We start from the raw sequence: 21,999 nt of genomic DNA, 5'->3' as shown, positions 1-21,999 counted from the left end.
ATATTCACCACCATGGATTTCACTGCTTGTAGTTCTCCCCGCGCTGTTTACGAAAAATTCAGCCATTCTAGCTACGAGGTTGACGTGCACTCCATTCACCATGGAATATAAGAAAAGAAGATCCGGAGTGGGACAGTTTCCTGCACTGTCCATCCGTCCACAAATAGCGTGACTCATAACCTGGTGAATGACCCTAAGAAGCGGGTCTCGTAGTCATGAGGCTTTAGCCTTTCTAGCCTCATAAGGTGGTCCATCGGCCACTTGTGCCCAAAAGTTAGCCCGTTCCTGCTCATTATCAAACTTGTAGATATTGGTGAACAGTTCTGAATCAATGTCTTCAGCTGAGTATATTCCCAATCTTCTCCCAAGTCTGGCAACTGACCACTTATGCCACTTTTTACCCAACCTGAACTGTATCGCCTCTTTGTTCTTAAAGTCTGGATTCTTGCTTTTTGGTTTGTCATAAGTGTATGATGCGAAAAACTCCAATGTTAGCTCAAGGTATACGGGTCGTGCAATGTTGAACAATCTTGACATCGGATGCGACATCATGTCGGATAGCCTTTCTTCTTGGTTTAGGGTTGTTAAAGTGTCCCAGTTGATCCTTCTCTGTTCACTGATTTGTCCCCGTCTATTCCATAAAGCTTCTAATCTGGCAATACAGGGACGTTCTTTCATTTTGTTTTCGCTGAACTAGAGATATCTGTGGTTCATCTTGGAAGATGATTAGAGCGAAATCGAGGCAAAAATTGGTTGATTTTTGGGTGGGGGCGACCTGGAACTCCCGTGCGGCTGCTAGGGTTTCAAAATAGTGATAGGTTTTTACTGCAAAATCGTATTTATACCCTATTTTTACTGTGCATATTTTTACTTGCACTGTCGTTCGGTTGGCCGCACGGCCGTGCCGATCTTAGTCGCACTCCTCGTTTGACTGTTATTTCCGGGTTGCATGGTAGTGCATCAGGCCGCACGGTAGTGCGAGCCGATGACTGCCCTGTGCACGAGTTCTGGCCTATTTTGATTACGAAGTGCATGACCATGCCATTTTTGGCACGACCGTGCGGCACCTTGGCCTTTTTGGGTTATTTTTTTACAGTAAGCTTTTAACTCCGAAATTTCACCCAATTTTTCCATTTTTGCACTATTTCATATATTTTATCAATTAATCAACTTCAAAATTCCAAAAGTTATGGATGGAGCTCGTATGTACCTACGTTTAAAACCGAAAAATTAACGAATTTAGGAAATATATAGCAAAATAATATTTACAAGATTACCGTTAGCGCGTGAAAATACGCTTGCTAAATTTGTCAGCGAGTCGATAGCTAGACTCATTTTCCCCACACTTGTTTTAAGCGTGCGGGAAGTGGAGTTCGAGAATTTCCTCCATCGGGTCAATCGATCCGTTGATGTAAAGTTTTAAACGATGACCGTTGACTTTGAAACTTGCCCTGTTTGGATCTTCGATAGTTATTGCCCCGTACGGAAATATTTCCTTAATTGTGTACGGGCCCATCCATCGGAATTTTAGCTTCCCGGGGAATAAACGCATTCTTGAGTTATATAACAAGACGAGATCTCCTATACGGAGATCCTTATGGTCTCTCAACCTCTTGTCATGAAATCTCTTGACTCGTTCCTTGTATCTGCTAGAACTCTTGTAGGCATGACTCCTTAGCTCCTCAAGCTCGTGGATTTGTAGAAAACGGGCTTCACCTCCACTTTTCAAATCCATATTTGCTGTTTTCAAGGCCCAAAATGCCTTGTGTTCTAGCTCCACAGGTAGATGACATGCTTTTCCGTAAACCAACCTAAAGGGTGTGGTCCCAATAGGTTAGAATGCTGTTCTAAAAGCCCACAGAGCGTCTTCTAACTTATCCGACCAATCCTTGCAGTTGTTATTAATGGACCGCTCAAGGATTCTTTTCAGACCCCGATTTATGACCTCCACTTGCCCGCTCGTTTGAGGATAATATGGCGTAGCCAATCTGTGATGAACACCATAACGGGACAAGGCTCGTTCTAACTATGCATTATAAAAATGAGTTCCTCGGTCACTGATTAGTGCTTTTGGAGCACCAAATCGGGCAAATAAACTTTTTAAGAACCTCACAACTACCCTAGCATCGTTTGTGGGCAAAGCTTGTGCTTCGGCCTATTTTGAGACATAGTCTACAACATAGAGAGTTAAACAAGCTCACAATCAAGAATCGGTACCCACTACCGAGGATTGATGACTTATTTGATCAGTTGCAAGGATCGAGCTACTATTCCAAGATCGACCTTCGATCTGGATACCATCAGTTAAGGATTCAAGAGGAAAGCGTACCAAAGATTGCATTCCGAACACGTTATGGGCATTACGAGTTCCTTGTGATGCCATTCGGATTGACAAACGCGCCAACGATATTTATGGATCTAATGAACCGCGTATGCAAACCATATCTCGATAAATTTGTGATTGTATTTATCGATGATATCCTCATTTACTTGCAAACGAGAGAAGAGCACGAGCAACACCTCTGGACCATTCTGGAACTACTGAAGAAAGAAAAACTTTATGCAAAGTTCTCAAAATACGAATTCTGGATTCGCGAAGTACAGTTTCTTGGTCACGTTATGAACGAGAAGGGCATTCATGTAGACCCGTCCAAGATTGAAGCAATAAAGAATTGGGAAGCCCCCAAAACCCCAACAGACGTTCGACAATTTTTGGGCTTAGCGGGCTATAACCGACGATTTATCGAGAATTTCTCCAAGATAGCTCAACCGCTGACAACCCTTACGCAGAAAGACAAGAAGTACGACTGGGGTGACAAGCAGGAAGAAGCCTTCCAACTGCTCAAAAATAAGCTATGCGATGCACCGATACTATCCTTACCCGAAGGCACTGAAGACTTTGTGGTATACTGCGACGCTTCGCGTCAAGGTCTGGGTTGCGTGCTCATGCAACACCAAAAGGTCATCGCCTACGCGTCAAGGCAGTTGAAAGTTCATGAGAAGAACTACACCACTCACGACCTGGAACTAGGCGCAGTGGTGTTTGCCTTGAAGATCTGGCGACATTATTTATATGGTACTCGATGTGCAATCTTCACAGATCATAAAAGCCTACAACACATATTTGATCAGATGGAATTAAACATGCGTCAACGACGATGGGTCGAGCTGCTGAACGATTATGACTGTGAGATTAAGTACCATCCTGGAAAGGCAAACGTTGTAGCAGACACGTTAAGCCGAAAAGAAAGGGTTAAGACCCTAAGAGTTCGAGCATTGGAAATGACTATTCGGACGAACCTCACTGTACGCATTCATGACTCCCAACAAGGAGCCCTAAAGGGAGAGAATCGTAGAGCTGAATACCTCCGAGGTATGCTGAAGAATTTGGTGCCAAACAAAGAGGGAACCTTGTACTTTAAGGGGCGTGTCTGGGTTCCGCTCTATGGCGGTATTCGAGAAGACATCCTTAATGAGGCTCACAAGTCGAGATACTCGATCCATCTGGGATCGGACAAAATGTATCAAGACTTGAAGGACTACTATTGGTGGTCGAGACTTAAAAGCGATGTTGCTATCTATGTTGGAAAGTGCCTAACCTGCGCTAAGGTTAAGGCTGAATATCAGAAATCGTCCGGACTATTGCAACAACCAGAGATACCCATGTGGAAATGGGAGCAAATCTCGATAGACTTCATAACAAAATTACCCAGGACCCCTAGGGGGCATGATATGATATGGGTGATAGTTAACCAATTGACAAAATCTGCGCATTTCCTACCGATCCGAGAGAAGGATAGCACTGGAAAGCTTGCTGAGCTGTACTTGAAGGAAATTGTGGCACGTCATGGAGTACCTATCTCAATCATTTCAGACAGAGATGGACGTTTTGTATCAAGGATCTGGCAATCCTTCCAGGAGGCCTTTGGATCTCAATTAGATCTAAGCACGGCCTTCCGTCCGCAAACAAACGGCCAGAGTGAACGAACCATACAAACGTTGGAAGATATGCTTCACGCATGTGTTATGGACTTAGGCAGCAGCTGGAATACTCACCTACCTTTAGTTGAGTTTTCCTACAACAACAGTTACCATACTAGCATAAAAGCCGCACCATTCGAAGCTCTATATGGCCGCAAGTGCCTCTCGCCATTATGTTGGGTAGACGCTGGAGACAAACGTATGGTTGGTCCTGAACTTGTGCAAGAGAAAACCGACAAAATCATGCAGATCCGAGAGCGCATTAAGGCGGCTCGAGATCGACAAAAGAGCTACGCTGATCGAAGACGAAAACCATTAGAATTCGAGGTAGGAGACAAAGTTTTGTTGAAGGTCTCACCATGGAAGGGCGTAGTAAGATTTGGAAAATGTGGAAAGCTGAATCAACGATACATTGGACCATTCAAGATCTTGGAAAGAATTGGTACCGTGGCATACAAGTTGGAATTACCGGAAGAACTTAACGGAGTACATGATACGTTTCATGTGTCCAACCTCAAGAAGAGTCCAACCCAAGAAACAGTGATCATCCCTGCGGATGAAGTGCATATTGACGACACCCTCCGATTTACAGAACGACCCGTTGAGGTTACCGACTGGAAAGTCAACAAGACCAGGAGGAGCAGTGTCAAACTTGTTAAAGTACGTTGGGACTCTAAGCACGGACCCGAGTACACGTGGGAACATGAAGATCAGTTTAAAGAGAAATACCCCCACCTGTTCAAGAAAACTCCTGCGAGAGATAGCTCAGCCAAAATTTCGGGACGAAATTCTTTTAACGGGGGGAGACTGCGACAACTGGCACAAAATCGGTAATTTCCGTACAATTTCATTATTGCTTAATATATGCAATTATGTGCTTAAATGTCAACATTGTCTGATTACATGCTATACTTGTGAATTCATGCACGTTTTATATTACAAATATTGCTTTATGCATTAATGATAGCGTTGCGTCAGAAAGACTAGTAAACTCACCGGTAAGACACATTGTGTCAGCAATTCTGCAGAAGTCAGTCAGACAGTAGAACTGGGGCCTAGGAGTAGGTCCAACGCCTAAAATACATTAGAACCCAAGTATGGATACAAGGGTTAACATATAGACTTTCCGGAAGCTAAAATACGCACTGAAAAGCACCCGAAACACACTTTAAATGCTGAATCTCATATATTTCAGCAAAATTCAGCATTGTAACAAGTTTATACCATGCAAAACCATGACTAAATGGTCCTGAATGCTTTCCTAAGTGTCGGGAATTAAAAGTGTCACAAACGGGTACTTAAAGATCACTAAACGAAATAGTTTGACACTTTAACGAACCGGTATCTAACCGAACAACCGGACACTACCCGAAACATGAAAATTATACTAGAAGCATTGTTTATTTATTTCTGAGCTAGTTATGATCCCCGAACACCCTAACCCCCACTAAAAATATCTATTAACTATAACACTAACCAAATCACTTGAAATCTAATTAGAATACTTAACTAACCATCAAACTTACACATTACCCCCCCCCCCCCCCCTTCATATTAACCGTCACAAGTGGGTCCCCCACTTGTGATTTCTTTTGATTCACTAGATCTCCCTTGATTCTATATGGTCTTATGAAGATTTGCTAAGGATCTTGCTATGTACTCTAGAGACATGTTATACAATGGGTAATAAGAAGAGATTGGTTATAAGTAAGAGATGGAGGATCAAGACCTCATAACTTCACCCACACAAAAACACACTACTCTCCTTCCTCCCTTCCCTCATCTCGGCCGAAACCACCATCCACACCACCACCTTCATTCAACTTTGATCATCCAATCCCAAGTTATCACAAGGTGCTAGAAGGTGATTAAGGAAGCTTAGAGCTGGTGGATCTTGAAGGACCTCTCCCGATTGCTTTTATCCATCACTTTTGCCATCTACAACTTCTAGTGTTTTTCCCTAGCCTTGTGCTAGTGGTGAGGCCCTCATGATCTCTTATTACTTCATATATTGTTGATTAAAAGATGTTATACATTGTTAAACATGATGAACACTAAAAGACATAATCATAAATCTCTAACATAAGCTTATAAACATGTGAATACTTGTTGATTTGTGTTTATTTGCTTCTTGTTGATTGATTACTAGTGTTAGTGATGTTAGACATCATAAGAAACCTACTAGATTGTGATTAAACACATGATCTAGTAAGTTAAAGTGATGATCTTGTGAAAAACCAAGATCACCATGCTTTATGTCTTCATGAACTTGAATGATGAAATTGGTTTTCATATGTAAAGATGATTTAAACAAAATACAAATCTTGTAAATAGATGGTTACAAAAATAATTTTCTCAAGAAACCAAGTTTATTTATGAGATTTACAAAGTCATGTTTTCTAACTAAACCAATCATATTTTTAGTGTTTAAACAAGACTTGAAACATGTTTGTAACTAGAAAAATACAAAAGAAATATTTTTAAAAAAATCATCTTACAAGTTGTAAACGACTAAATCTTTCAAGAGTGTGATTTAAAAACAAATAAATATGTTTTTATGGGTAACTCAACCTACTAAATAACATGGTAAGTTACTACAAGTTTTTACAAAAACTTCAAGTTCATGAGGTAGTGTAAATTATTTGATTTTGACACTTGGTAAGTGTTGAATGAGTTGATGATTGCTTGTGATGATTTTTAAAAGAAAATAAACGCATATTTTGAAAACATGGGAAACCTCCATTTTTAGGGGAAACCATGTCAAAATTTCTATAAAATTTTGAGATATTTTTACACTTAGAAAAATATAAGTTTTGGTGAAACTTAATCCTTAAAAATTTACCTAAAAATATTTACCAAGGTTTCCCTAATTTCTGTGTAAATTTCAAGTTAAGAAATGATGATTTCTTCAAAATAAAAATTGATATTAAGTATGTATATTTTTGAGAAAAATATATATATTTATTGGTCACCAAATTTTGTGCTAAGTGTATGTAATATGTATTGTATGTAATAGTGTAATAGGACATGAAAAATACACTATACACTCCTAAGGAGTAAAAATACAAAATACTCATACAACATGCTTAGACAAATACAAGAACATATATTTATGAAAATATATTTCTTAAAAGATTATGTAACTTGGACAAGTTACAAACTTAAAATGTACTTTTGAACAACAATACATAACTCGGGTGAAAAATACAAGATACTTATATTTATTTTTGAAAGAATAATATAAATAAAACACATAGTTAAAAATATAAATTATTTTTAACAACAAAGAACATATACATAAAAGATGGTGGCTTGTACTTGTGCGATACAAGTCTAGTGACTAACGATAATAAAACACGTATAGGTCACGACTTTTTTGTGTAAATTTTGAGTTAAGAAATGATGATTTCTTCAAAATAAAAATTGATATTAAGTATGTAAATTTCGAGTTAAGAAATGATGATTTTTTTGTGTAAATTTCGAGTTAAGAAATGATGAACAACAATACATAACTCGGGTGAAAAATACAAGATACTTATATTTATTTTTGAAAGAATAATATAGAGTGAATTGCAAGTTTTGTCCTTTATCTATATATCAAGTTTCAGGCGGTGTCCTTTATCTTTAAAATTAACAAGTTTTGTACTTATTGTTTCAAAATCTTACACGTTATGTCCTTTAGAACCAACTCAGTTAATTTTTTCTGTTAAGTCAGATCACAAAAAGGGTACTTTAGTCTTTTTACCTATTTATATAAACTATTTTAACAAAAAAAAAAACAGAAATATAATATGTCTACCCTCTCTCTCTCTCTCTACGTCTCTCTCTTTTTCTACCCCTCTCTCTACATCATCTCTACCACCAACAACCATAAAAAAACCACCAGTGTTTCCATCAACCACCACCTCCCACCACTCTCTCCATCAACCACCACTGTCTCCATCAACCACCACTACCCCACTGGCCACCATCAAAGCAGAAGCACCAACCACCACTATCCCCGACGAACAAAACCAAAACACAAAACCCAAATACTAGATCGCAGCAGTACACAATGGATTAGGTAAATCTGCAGATTGGTTTTTAGACTTAAATCAAGTGGGTTTTGGGAAACGAGCAGGAGACGTGGTGTGACAACTCGAACCCTTAAGGTTAGTAACGCTGAATAGTGTGACCTTAACTCCTTATTATTTCTCTTCTTTGCGTTAATATTTTGCTTTGTGATAACGCCGTTAACTTAATCGTAGAATGACTAGGTTAGTTAACTTGGGCCGCACATATAATGGACTATGTAATCGATTGATAAACAATCTAAGCTTCGGACATAATTCATGTTTCACATAACCATACACATGACCATAGTTGAATCATACAATCTAGTGTGCGTCCTATTAACGTATCAACACATATTAGACAAGGCCCAAATGAAACATGTAGCACAGTTGACACACACAATACCCGTCCCAGCCCAATTCCTCCTTTAATTGAATAATCTTGGGCCGCTAACCTTGTAGCCCAACAAAGGCAGTGACCGGCTCCTTTAATTGAACTGGCCCAGCTTCTAAACCTTCACTTATACGTATTGTAATCAAACTCTATCTTTGATTAGTTTAAAAATAAAACAAACCCTACTCTCTCTCTTTTATGATTACGTTCGACTGAAGAAACCCACCCCCTCTCCTCTGATCGCACGGTTGCAGCAGCAGAACCCCACCCTCACGTATTAGCCTTCTATTGATCGGAATCTTGGTTAGTCGACCTTTACTATGTTGTTATTCTGTGGTTGTTCTTTGTGATGTTATTGATTTTATAGTTGTTACACAGTATGTATTTAGCAAAAGTGTTCTCATATATGATTGTCACTATGTTATTATGTGAGTAGGATCATGATCTTGAAATTCATATTAGGATAGATGGGTGTATGTGCATGAATTCGTTGGTAAAAGGGGTGTATGTGCATGAATTCGCTGGAATCATATAGATGGGTAATACGTTCTGATTAATCTTGGTTGACTAATATGTAGGTATTTTGTTATTAGTTGTGGGGTAATTAACTTATGATATTAATTGGGTTCTACACACACACACTGGGCCGAAGTACACAGCTTCTTATTGATATCTAGTGACCGCACACAATTGCACTTGTGGGCCGTGAGCTGTATCGTGGGCTGCGGATGAAACAGGCCGCAGGATATGGTTGGATTTGATTAAGGGGCCGGGTAGCATAGTGGGTAATAATCGGATTACATATTAACTAATCGGATTAATAACGTTAGTAAACATTGATTGTTGGAGAATGGGCGGTGTAACTGATTTGGGCCAAGGCTTGATCTCCTCTTAAAACGTCATGATTGAGAAGTAAAAGTTGTGTTAAGTGTTGAGTTGGGCTGAAAATAATACTGGCCGAGTCGACCCCAGTTACACAACCACATTCGGGCCGGGAGGCATTAAAGGGGAGCCGCACGTATAAGGGGCTTGGTATATTATTTGGGCTTAATGTATAAACCTTTTGGGCTGCATAAGTGGATGATGTATGATGATGGGCTGATAAGTGTTTATTGTAAATAAACTTATAACATAACCTAGTACGTGACCCGAACACATGTTATGTGATTATATGGTGATCATATACTGATAGGTTGCATGAATTACTACTATGATTGTATAAGGATACGTTCAATCAGTGTACATTACAAGTATAGTATGTGTGGAGAATGTGTGTGATAAATAAGAAAAGGTTAAGTGTGCAAGGACCTGAAATGTACTGACTATACTTGTGGGAATTATTGTGTGGTTCAATGTATCATTTGATATTAAAGACATCAGTGAATTTAGCGATCATGTGCATTACTTGTTTAACTGTTATACGTGACTTGTGTGATAGTACTTGATGTAGCTTACGCGAAAATGAATTGTGAAACTGATAAACACCAAACACTCTTCTAGGTCGCGAGTATTGAATAAATTAACAAGTCGTTGTCTAAACCGAGCAAACCTAAGGTGAGTTCATTGCATTTCTCTAAGCATGCGTCCCGGTGGTCTGGGACAACTGGTAAACATTCGGAAGGGAAACATTGGGTAAACAACTTAATCGGTTTTGGTTATTGCCTGGAGGGCAATGGAGGTATTTAGTTGATAGCGCTATTAGGTGGGAAACCTCACACCGGGCCGTAAGGACGGGCGTGAACTAATTATCTGGGTACGGCTATGGTTGTTAGAGGCACACTCCTCGGATACATATGGGCACTCTCCCTAGGGTATCTAACGAAGGCAACATAGCAAACGGTCGTTAAGGGGTACCCACTCCCCGGATACATATGGGCACATTCCCTAGGGTATCTAGCATGAGCAACATTGTATCGCAGTGTTAAATCGTATTAACATACATATGGTAACGTAACTTGTTAACAAAACCTTGAACTCACCAGCGTAGTCTGACACACTTGTTTACATGCTTGTAGGTAATTATTGAAGGAACTTGGGAGCTTGATGTCTGATGCTGCTGGAGTGGTTGTGGTCATAATAAACAGTTATTTTGTTTTGGTTTTGATACATTTACACACTTATACATTTATGCTTCCGCTCAGTACTTTGGTTTTGGTTTAACTTTTCAAACGATACATTTATTTCAATTGGGTATTTCAATACATTATAACTCGTGTTTGATATGATTGGTGGCTCTTTGTTGGATCGTTACACTTCCAATAGGGACATACCCTAGGTGGTAATTTGGGGGTGTGACAGTTTGGTATCAGAGCCACTGGTTATAGAGAACTCGGTTTTAAAATGTTTTCATAAAACCAGACTATAACCGAATTAATCCAAACGATGACCATGACACTCAGCTTCAGACTGCAAGGTTCGTTCCTCGTTAGCTTATGCTTTATATGCCTAGTAAACGTAACTATATTTATAGCATGCACGATACGACATGGTAGGCATCATGACACATTGATAGTGTAACATAACACTTGCATCTAGTAAATTCTAATCTTGTTGGCAGTGCTTATTTTGTGTTGATTGGGGTGGGAGAAACTTCAAACATAAGTTAAGGAGCATTGAGAGGAGCATGCAAACCGCCTTATTATCATGGGTGCACACATAATAATAACGCGTGGTGCATGTAAATCCCAATGAGGCTTAACGAGTGTAAGAGGGGTTCTTCCCTGTTTGTGTATGAACATGGTAGTTAATCGTCCCTAACGTGATAAACCTGAACACTTTTCTCGTTCTCGACTCCTAAATTTGTCCCCTTCCCCTATTATAGAACCATGAGTGGACGAGGAAACGGATGTAGCAACTGTTGATTGAAACCTTGTGTGCTTACTCTTTTCTGTCATTCTTTTTTTCCCTTTTCTGCGTTAATACCCTCTTTTGGTACGTTGTGAGTGTGCATTCTTTCGTTTAACTTGCGTTACGTCATCAACTCGACAGGCATGTCTGCACCGTCCGCATCTTTCGACCAATCCCGGGCGCCAGGGAAGGCACCCGCTGCTACTCACTCACCCCCGCGTCAGATGGAGACGCGTGCTGCTTATAGGAAGAGACTCGCACAGGGCGGGGAGTCGTCCTCCCGACCTACGCATGCACTACCAGTTAACTCCCTCAGCGCTCAGGCCGAGTCGGCTGTGAGTAAGGCCCTCCGAGATTATAACCAGATTCTAATAGGACAAAACCAAGTCTTAATGGAGCAAAATCAGAAATTACTAAGAAAGGTTGATACCCTAGGAGGGCGAGTGGAAGCTCAAGAGAAGCAGATACAGGAACTTAATATGAGAACTACTGACTTGAAGGCAGAAGCCCTAAAAGGGCGTGAGGTACAAGGTCTGATACTGAGAGACGCTCGAGTGGATCATGAAAGGCTTAACTCGCATGCCGAAAGGATAGGTATGATGGATTGGAGGGTCCATCAGTTGGAGGAAGCCCGCTTCGCACCTGAACCCGAGCCAGCCCCAGTCCCGGCACCTCCCGAACTAGGGGCGGAAGAGTCTGATGAAGAGCCCGAAGAGGAGGAGGAAGAGCCGGAAGAGGAGGAAGAAGAGCCAGAGGAGGTCTCGGATAATGACGGAGACAATGATGATGGTAGTGACCTCGGGGATGGTGACGTGGACGACTGACTCGTCTTTCAATCGTTAATCTAGTTATTTTTCTTTCAGTTATTTTCGTATAAACAATCATGGTGATTAAAACTTTTGCGAATATTCGATTTAGTGACTTATGTGGTTTAATTTGAATGGGTTTCTTATTTTATCGTTTAAAGGATATTTCTTGTACTGAGTCGTCACCTTACCTCTTTTTACCCTTGCACCACAAGAGTCACATCTTTGACTCTACTACAGTTACCTTAATTATGGTAAACCTCTCGCTGGCCTTTGTACTACCCGGTGCCTATTGGTTGATACAATGCCTCTTGTTCGAGTTCGTTGGAACTCCCGTCGTGGCCCAGAGTTCACCTGATAACAAGTAAATCAAAGGAAACGCAAGTATCCCCAGTTGTGCAATGAACGTAAGTTTACTACTGAAACTACAGTGGAATTTCGGGACGAAATTCCCAATCAACGGGGGAAGGATGTGACACCCCAAGAAAAACCAGGAAACCACGCAACTTAGCTAGCTTCCTCAGTAACCACGTGCTAAATTTCGGGACGAAATTCTTTTCAAGTTGGGGATGATGTGACAACTCGAACCCTTAAGGTTAGTAACGCTGAATAGTGTGACCTTAACTCCTTATTATTTCTCTTCTTTGCGTTAATATTTTGCTTTGTGATAACGCCGTTAACTTAATCGTAGAATGACTAGGTTAGTTAACTTGGGCCGCACATATAATGGACTATGTAATCGATTGATAAACAATCTAAGCTTCGGACATAATTCATGTTTCACATAACCATACACATGACCATAGTTGAATCATACAATCTAGTGTGCGTCCTATTAACGTATCAACACATATTAGACAAGGCCCAAATGAAACATGTAGCACAGTTGACACACACAATACCCGTCCCAGCCCAATTCCTCCTTTAATTGAATAATCTTGGGCCGCTAACCTTGTAGCCCAACAAAGGCAGTGACCGGCTCCTTTAATTGAACTGGCCCAGCTTCTAAACCTTCACTTATACGTATTGTAATCAAACTCTATCTTTGATTAGTTTAAAAATAAAACAAACCCTACTCTCTCTCTTTTATGATTACGTTCGACTGAAGAAACCCACCCCCTCTCCTCTGATCGCACGGTTGCAGCAGCAGAACCCCACCCTCACGTATTAGCCTTCTATTGATCGGAATCTTGGTTAGTCGACCTTTACTATGTTGTTATTCTGTGGTTGTTCTTTGTGATGTTATTGATTTTATAGTTGTTACACAGTATGTATTTAGCAAAAGTGTTCTCATATATGATTGTCACTATGTTATTATGTGAGTAGGATCATGATCTTGAAATTCATATTAGGATAGATGGGTGTATGTGCATGAATTCGTTGGTAAAAGGGGTGTATGTGCATGAATTCGCTGGAATCATATAGATGGGTAATACGTTCTGATTAATCTTGGTTGACTAATATGTAGGTATTTTGTTATTAGTTGTGGGGTAATTAACTTATGATATTAATTGGGTTCTACACACACACATTGGGCCGAAGTACACAGCTTCTTATTGATATCTAGTGACCGCACACAATTGCACTTGTGGGCCGTGAGCTGTATCGTGGGCTGCGGATGAAACAGGCCGCAGGATATGGTTGGATTTGATTAAGGGGCCGGGTAGCATAGTGGGTAATAATCGGATTACATATTAACTAATCGGATTAATAACGTTAGTAAACATTGATTGTTGGAGAATGGGCGGTGTAACTGATTTGGGCCAATGCTTGATCTCCTCTTAAAACGTCATGATTGAGAAGTAAAAGTTGTGTTAAGTGTTGAGTTGGGCCGAAAATAATACTGGCCGAGTCGACCCCAGTTACACAACCACATTCGGGCCGGGAGGCATTAAAGGGGAGCCGCACGTATAAGGGGCTTGGTATATTATTTGGGCTTAATGTATAAACCTTTTGGGCTGCATAAGTGGATGATGTATGATGATGGGCTGATAAGTGTTTATTGTACATAAACTTATAACATAACCTAGTACGTGACCCGAACACATGTTATGTGATTATATGGTGATCATATACTGATAGGTTGCATGAATTACTACTATGATTGTATAAGGATACGTTCAATCAGTGTACATTACAAGTATAGTATGTGTGGAGAATGTGTGTGATAAATAAGAAAAGGTTAAGTGTGCAAGGACCTGAAATGTACTGACTATACTTGTGGGAATTATTGTGTGGTTCAATGTATCATTTGATATTAAAGACATCAGTGAATTTAGCGATCATGTGCATTACTTGTTTAACTGTTATACGTGACTTGTGTGATAGTACTTGATGTAGCTTACGCGAAAATGAATTGTGAAACTGATAAACACCAAACACTCTTCTAGGTCGCGAGTATTGAATAAATTAACAAGTCGTTGTCTAAACCGAGCAAACCTAAGGTGAGTTCATTGCATTTCTCTAAGCATGCGTCCCGGTGGTCTGGGACAACTGGTAAACATTCGGAAGGGAAACATTGGGTAAACAACTTAATCGGTTTTGGTTATTGCATGGAGGGCAATGGAGGTATTTAGTTGATAGCGCTATTAGGTGGGAAACCTCACACCAGGCCGTAAGGACGGGCGTGAACTAATTATCTGGGTACGGCTATGGTTGTTAGAGGCACACTCCTCGGATACATATGGGCACTCTCCCTAGGGTATCTAACGAAGGCAACATAGCAAACGGTCGTTAAGGGGTACCCACTCCCCGGATACATATGGGCACATTCCCTAGGGTATCTAGCATGAGCAACATTGTATCGCAGTGTTAAATCGTATTAACATACATATGGTAACGTAACTTGTTAACAAAACCTTGAACTCACCAGCGTAGTCTGACACACTTGTTTACATGCTTGTAGGTAATTATTGAAGGAACTTGGGAGCTTGCTGTCTGATGCTGCTGGAGTGGTTGTGGTCATAATAAACAGTTATTTTGTTTTGGTTTTGATACATTTACACACTTATACATTTATGCTTCCGCTCAGTACTTTGGTTTTGGTTTAACTTTTCAAACGATACATTTATTTCAATTGGGTATTTCAATACATTATAACTCGTGTTTGATATGATTGGTGGCTCTTTGTTGGATCGTTACACTTCCAATAGGGACATACCCTAGGTGGTAATTTGGGGGTGTGACACGTGGGTTTTGGGAAATGATCGGTCAAGTGGGTTTTGGGAAACAATCGGTTTTTAGACCTGAAGCAAATGGGTTTTGGGACTTTGAAACAGAAACGAGCAGGAGATGTTTTTTTCCAATTTGTAGATCGGTTTTTCCTAAACACAATCGGTGTTTGAGTTTTTTTTAGGCAAAATAGAATTTGGAAGCAAATTACTTTTTAATTGCAGATCTTGTTGTTGTTGGTTGTGTGATTAAAGGCTTGAATCAAAGGTAAAACCTGCAAATTGAATTTGAAAAGTGAAAGCAAATTGTTGTTGTTGCTTTTTAATTACCTCGATGTTAAGGGTTTTCTTTTTATAAAAAGTTATAGATTTATCACTTATTTGTAATTTGGAATTGAAAAGTGAGTGCAAGTTATGTTTATGGCTCAAATTGGTGGTGGAAACTGGTGGAAGGAGGAGGTGGTGGTGGTGGAAGGAGGTGGTTATGATTAGATGGAGTAGAGAGATAAAGAATGTGTTTGTTTAGAGAGAGAAATGATGTATAATTTTTTTATTAAGATGTTATTTTAAAGAATAGGCTAAAAAGACAATTACACCCCTCATGTGTTTTGCACATGATCTGAGTTAACAGAAAAAATTAACTGAGGTAGGTCTAAAGGACATAACTTGTAAGATTTTGAAACAAAAAGTACAAAACTTGTCAATTTTAAAGATAAAGGACACCGCCTGAAACTTGGTATATAGATAAAGGACAAAACTTGCAATTCACTCAATAATATAAGTAAAACACATAGTTAAAAATATAAATTATTTTTAACAACAAAGAACATATACATAAAAGATGGTGACTTGTACTTGTGCGATACAAGTCTAGTGACTAACGATAATAAAACACGTATAGGTCACGACGCTATATAAGCAAACCCGGTGAAGTTTACGGCGCAGGAAACGCAAAGTTGTGAGTTCATGTCCCCACTTTTAAACTTTTACATACTTTTTAAACTTGGGGAAAATACATGTGTTATGGTATGTTGGATACAAAAACTAAGGAATGATACTTTAGGTCATGTCACGAATAGGGTACCGGAAGCACCATTAATCGTGTACATACTAAGACCGCAGAACAAAAGGTTAGATCTAATGGGTTTTCGGGCAGCCACACTCTTGGTGATAACTAGTACCAAGCAGTGCTTTTGTGTCCCAGTCGTGAATCGACTACTATAAATGCCTATGGTTTGGATGCTTCCTATGTCGTGTCACATGTTAATGGCCTTGCAAACCATTAGCGATCTCGATTTCCTTACATTTACAGAAATACTAGTTTCATACAAGTTACATACCATGTTTTCATACAAGTATACAAACGTTCAATACAAAAACGTCATGAATTCACACCAACATTATGTTGACGATTTTCCAAAAACTCACATGTATTTTAGGTAACTAAAGTGGATGTGCGCGCGGTCCTACTCTTGCTCCTGGATGTTGTTTATGTTTTAGTTATGTTATGTCAAGACTCCAATGCCTCTTTTGCGGGATCTGGTTGTTATATCCCATCTCATGTGGTGATATATTGACTAATCCTTGATGTTCGTCGTTAAAATAAAGTTGTAATCTTTTCAGACAATTATCTATGTTGGGATGTAAACACCAAACTTATGTTATGTTTTTAATTTTGTAATATTAATGGCATTTTGGAGTTATTTTTACGAGCATATAGTAAGTTTACCTTTCGTATGCAATGAGAACCTTTCAAGATCACACCTCCTGCTTCCGCCTTAGAAAGGGGTGTGACAAAATGTGACTGGCGCATTACACAGCCCAAAAGGCATACGCCGGTAGGAGAATGTGTCGAAAGGACATGTGAAAGTAGTCTTCTCCTGATCCACAGGAGCGATAGGAATTTGAAAATATCCAGAGAACCCATCCAGAATACAGAAAAATGACTTCATCGACAGACGTTCCAACATTTGGTCGATGAATGGAAGCAGGAAGTGGTCCTTATGGGTGTCATCGTTGAGTTTGCGGTAATCGATGCAAACTCGCCATCCGGTGACGGTACGGGTAGGATTAAGTTCATTTCTATCGTTTGGAACTACAGTAATACCACCTTTCTTGGGTACTACTTGCACTGGACTCACCCAAACAGAATCAGATATAGGATAAATCAGCCCTGAATTTAACAACTTAATTACTTCTTTCTTCACCACGTCTTGCATATTCTGATTCAAACGCCTTTGATGCTGTGCACTAGGTTTGTAATCGTCTTCCATTAGAATCTTACGAGTACAAAAAGAAGGATTAATGCCTTTGATATCCATAATCTTCCATGCCATGGCTTTCTTGTGGAGCGTTAGAACTTCGAGAAGCTGTCTCTTTTCCTCTTTTGCTAAAGATGCTGAAATGATAACTGGCAAGCGACGCTCCTCGTCTAGAAATGCATATTCGAGATGCGGTGGGAGTTCTTTTAACTCCAAAGACGGTGGATCTTCAACCGACGGTTTTGATTTTTCTTCAATTTCACGGTCAATCTCCACAAATTGATCTGGACCTTGGGAACCATCATTACCGATTTGGCAAACCGGCTGCTCATCTTTGTGGCCCTCCTGCGAAACGCCATTTTGGTTCTCACACAACAGATGTGTGTCCGTATCAATTTCTTCAATAGTGCCTTGGAAACGAGAGCTTACACAAGTATCGACAATGTCGACATAGTAAAGCATATCATCGTGACTTTACGGATGTTGCATTGATCTTTTAATATCAAAAGTCACGTGCTCGTCATTTACTCGGAGCGTGATTTGGCCAGCTGCCACATCAACAATCATCCTCGCTGTATTGAGGAACGGACGTCCAAGTATTAATGGCACTTTTGAGTCTTCGTCCATGTCAAGAATAACAAAATCCACAGGAAAAACGAATTTGTCGATTTTAACAAGCATGTTTTCAACGAATCCACGCGGGTACTTGATTGAACGATCTGCAAGTCGAATGCTCATTCTAGTGGGTGAAGGTTCACCCAGGTCTAATTTATGAAAGACCTTATATGGCATAAGGTTTATGCTAGCTCCTAAATCGGCTAATGCGTGGCTGACAGACATGCTGCCAATGAGGCAGCGAAGGGTAAAACTGCCTGGATCTCCCATCTTTTCAGGTAGACGGTTTTAGAGAAGGGCTGAACAGTTTTCATTCATCAACACATAAGACAAGCTTTCGAGTTTCTGCTTGTTTGTGAGGATGTCTTTTAAGAACCTTGCGTATTTAGGCATTTGAGCCAACGCCTCAACAAATGGTATGTTTATGTGTAATTGTTTAAACATCTCTAAAAACTTACCATGTTGTTCATCGTTCTTCTGCTTCTTCAGTCTGCTCGGATATGGAATAGGAGGAATGAAATCTTTAACTGGCTCTTGGAACTGTGTTGTACTTGCTGGGACTCGCCTAGCGTGCACCTCGTCCGAAGCGGTAGTTTGGACCGTCTCTGTGATCGGTGGTGAGTCCGATTTGTCAAGTCCCGTGGTTTTACCACTCCTCGTCATTACTGCATTAACGTGCCCTCTCGGGTTTGGTTCTGTGTTACCTGGAAGACTACCTTGGGGTCTTTCAGACAACATCTTGGCCAATTGGCCGACTTGATTGTCAATGGTTTGTATTGAAGCCTTCTAGCTCCGCATTTCCCCTTCTTGTGCCATGAAACACTCCTCATGCGGTTGGTATCGTTATTTGGTTGGCATTGTTGGAGTTGCTTAAAAGTTGCGCCATTATCTACTCTAATTTTGAGTTGCTTTGAGAGGTTTGTGGCTGGGAAGTGCTCCCTGAACCTAAATTATTGTAACGTGGCTGAAAGGTTTGCCCTGATGGCTGAAAAGATTGTCCCTGGGGCTGAAAGGATTGCCCCTGAGGCTGTTGTGGCGCGGGAGCGCATTGAGCATATCCGGGTGGGTTTTGGTTATTGGAGTTAGATTTCCATCCAAAGTTTGGGTGATTTCTCCAACCCGGATTGTACGTGTTGCTGTAAGGGTTATTTTGGGGCCTAATTTGATTGCCCAAATAGTCCACCTCTTCGTGGCCTGTGAACATAACACCTTGCTCAGATGTACCTGGCACGTGTGACACTCCACACAGCTCACATGATGATTGTACCTGCGAAACATTCTGAGCTTGATCAAACCTTGCTGCCAAAGCTCCAATCTGTGCTGCAAGAGCCGTATACGTATCCACTTGATGGACTCCAGGAATAGATAATGCTTTATTTTGCACTCCACCGTGACGAGAACTCGACTTCAAGGTAGCTTTCTCTATAATTGCGTAGGTTTCATTAGGTGTTTTTGTTCCAAGATCGCCTTCTGCATATACATCTAAACGTTCTTGTGAGTCGTAGTTAAGTCCTTGGTAGAAGTTCAACACAAGTTGTCTTTTGGACATCCCATGATGTGGAACATCGATCGAAAGATCTTTGAACCTCTCCCAAGCTGCATGTAGAGATTCTCCTTCGTCCTGTTTGAATGTCATAATACGGTTTTTAAGCTTAATTGTCTTTTCCGGAAGGAAATATTTTTGCATAAAAATATCTGCCATCTCGTTCCAAGTCGTGATGGACCCTGCTGGAAGTGACAAAAGCCAAGATCAGGCTTTGTCTCGCAAAGAAAATGGAAAGAGTCGCAAACGAATTGCATCTTCAGAAACGTCTCTAATTTTGAAAGTCGAGCACACCTCGAGAAATGATGCGATGTGTCGACCTGGATTTTCATGATCCTTCCCATCAAACTGCACAAAATTTTGTAACATGTTAATTATACTAGAATTAATTTCAAAACTCGGTGCTGCTATACAAGGTCGGGCGATGCTGGGTAGCAAGCCCTTTCCTCCTGGACGGCCGGTTTCATTCAAAGGCTGGTCGTCCTCTACCATAATGCTTCCTGTATCGTCCTCTGAACTTTCGCTATCAGAAAGTATCATTGGTTCGTCGATTGCGGCCGCAATCCTTTGTGCTACAACAAGTGATCTTTCGCGTAGCCGCCCGCTTCTTCTTAGGTTATTTTCTGGTTCGATGGCTAGCTCAGCATTAGCGGGTGCAGGGGTCGTGGACATTAGCCTGCACGTAAAAAGGAAGACATTATACAGAAAAGAGAACATAATAATAATATAAGAAATAAGTAAATAATAACACTAATATAAAATATACATATATATACAAGTCATTAAACAAATCTATTTAAATATTTACTTAATTATTTACTTATTTACATCCGAGAACTGTTTATATATATATATATATATATCAGAAAATCTGATAAAGTCTGATAAAAATCTTGATGAAAATTTTCGTTCCATCAGAATTTCTGATAAATCCATCAGAATTACCAGAAAATCTGGTAAATTCATCAGAATGAAAATTGTTGTTTTTAGAACATCTAATGGGTTTATCAGAATCCATCAGAAAACCTGATAAATTCATCAGAATTTATCAGAAAATCTGATGATTTTATCAGAAAGTTATATTTTATTTTTATGGAGTAAATAAATAAACAAATGAGTACAATAATTAACTAAATGAACGGTTAAAATAAATAAATAAATGGACATAAATAAATAAATGAAAAACTGAACGTAAATAATTAAATGCAGAAATGAAATAAATATAATATATATATAAGCGGTTCGACGTGCGAACATGAACATAAGTATAAATATAAATAGAAGTGAAATAATTGAATTAAAAATAAATGAAATACTGAAATGAAATAAATAAATGAATGAAGTACTGAAATGAAATGACTGAATTAAAATAACTGAAATGAATAAATGAAAGTAAATGGTTCGATTCCGAACACATAACTGAATTAAATAAAATGAAATAAATGTTAGTCGAGTAATAAATTAAGAAGTTAGGATGTTAGTAAGGTTAGTTGGTTAGTAGCTAGCTGGTTAGTAAAACAGAAAAAGAAAAGTTACTCAATCAGTTAAATATTAACAAGTTAGTAAATAAGAAAACAAATAAATACAAAGATGTACAAGTATTCACAAGTATTAACAGTTTGTACACCGGTAAAATAATGACTCGGATTTTTCCATTAATTTCGCCGTGGTCCCCGGCAACGGCACAAAAAACTTGATTTACATGTTTTATATACATTTATTTATAGTATTTTCACATGCAACGAAATGTGTTTTATATTTATAAAAATGGTTTATACCTTAACATTAAAACACACACAACAAAGGACAAGTGTATCCCGTCATATATGTAGCAAAGTATTGGTAAGAGCCAGATATCGATCCATGGAACACGGGCGTTATTAAGTACTAAATCTTCGTCATTATTTTATCAGATAAAAGGATAGGTGAATGATTGTTTAACTAAGTTATCTAAATTATAACTAAAACATAAATAGACTATTATCTTGTTTCACAAACATCCTATTATCTATATCACATATGTCACAAAAGCACTTAATCAATTTTCCAATTGCAAGACAGCTAGTTACTGGGTCTGGATTTCTAGTATTATGATTCTTCGGAAAGTTAACGCGATGGTCATACGTTAACCACCTAAAATCATTCACTAGCGAGCTATTGATATTTATTCATGCGAACCTTTAAAGATAGGTTATTTACCGGGTCTGGATTCCTAACCTCACTTATCAAAGAAAGCAATACCGATAGTCACAATACAACCACGAGGATAACCAATTATGTAGATCATATAACAAACAGTTTCACCTTTACAAGTCTTAAACACAAATCTA

At 39.4% G+C, this 21,999-nt stretch overlaps 2 protein-coding genes and 1 non-coding gene across 3 annotated transcripts; 1 reads left to right on the top strand and 2 right to left on the bottom strand.

Annotated features, from left to right (window-relative positions):
- Positions 1-1,351: 1,351 nt before the first annotated feature.
- On the bottom strand, positions 1,352-1,735 carry LOC110942884. Its single transcript, XM_022184645.1, has one exon. The coding sequence runs from the start codon at positions 1,733-1,735 to the stop codon at positions 1,352-1,354; it is 384 nt and encodes a 127-aa protein (XP_022040337.1).
- A 15,293-nt stretch (positions 1,736-17,028) lies between these two features.
- LOC110942883 lies at positions 17,029-18,789 on the bottom strand. The gene is made up of 2 exons (XM_022184644.1): positions 18,503-18,789; positions 17,029-17,935 (listed from the first exon to the last, which is right to left on the bottom strand). The coding sequence occupies exons 1-2, from the start codon at positions 18,787-18,789 to the stop codon at positions 17,029-17,031; spliced, it is 1,194 nt and encodes a 397-aa protein (XP_022040336.1).
- An 884-nt stretch (positions 18,790-19,673) lies between these two features.
- Positions 19,674-19,780, top strand: LOC118492765. The gene has a single exon (XR_004894767.1). It is a non-coding gene; the product is annotated as a small nucleolar RNA R71 (small nucleolar RNA).
- Positions 19,781-21,999: the final 2,219 nt, after the last annotated feature.

The sequence above is a fragment of the Helianthus annuus genome, chromosome 5 (genome assembly GCF_002127325.2).
Source record: "Helianthus annuus cultivar XRQ/B chromosome 5, HanXRQr2.0-SUNRISE, whole genome shotgun sequence".
In the NCBI taxonomy this organism is placed as follows: Eukaryota; Viridiplantae; Streptophyta; class Magnoliopsida; order Asterales; family Asteraceae; genus Helianthus; species Helianthus annuus.
This window is presented reverse-complemented; position numbering and strand designations above follow the sequence as displayed.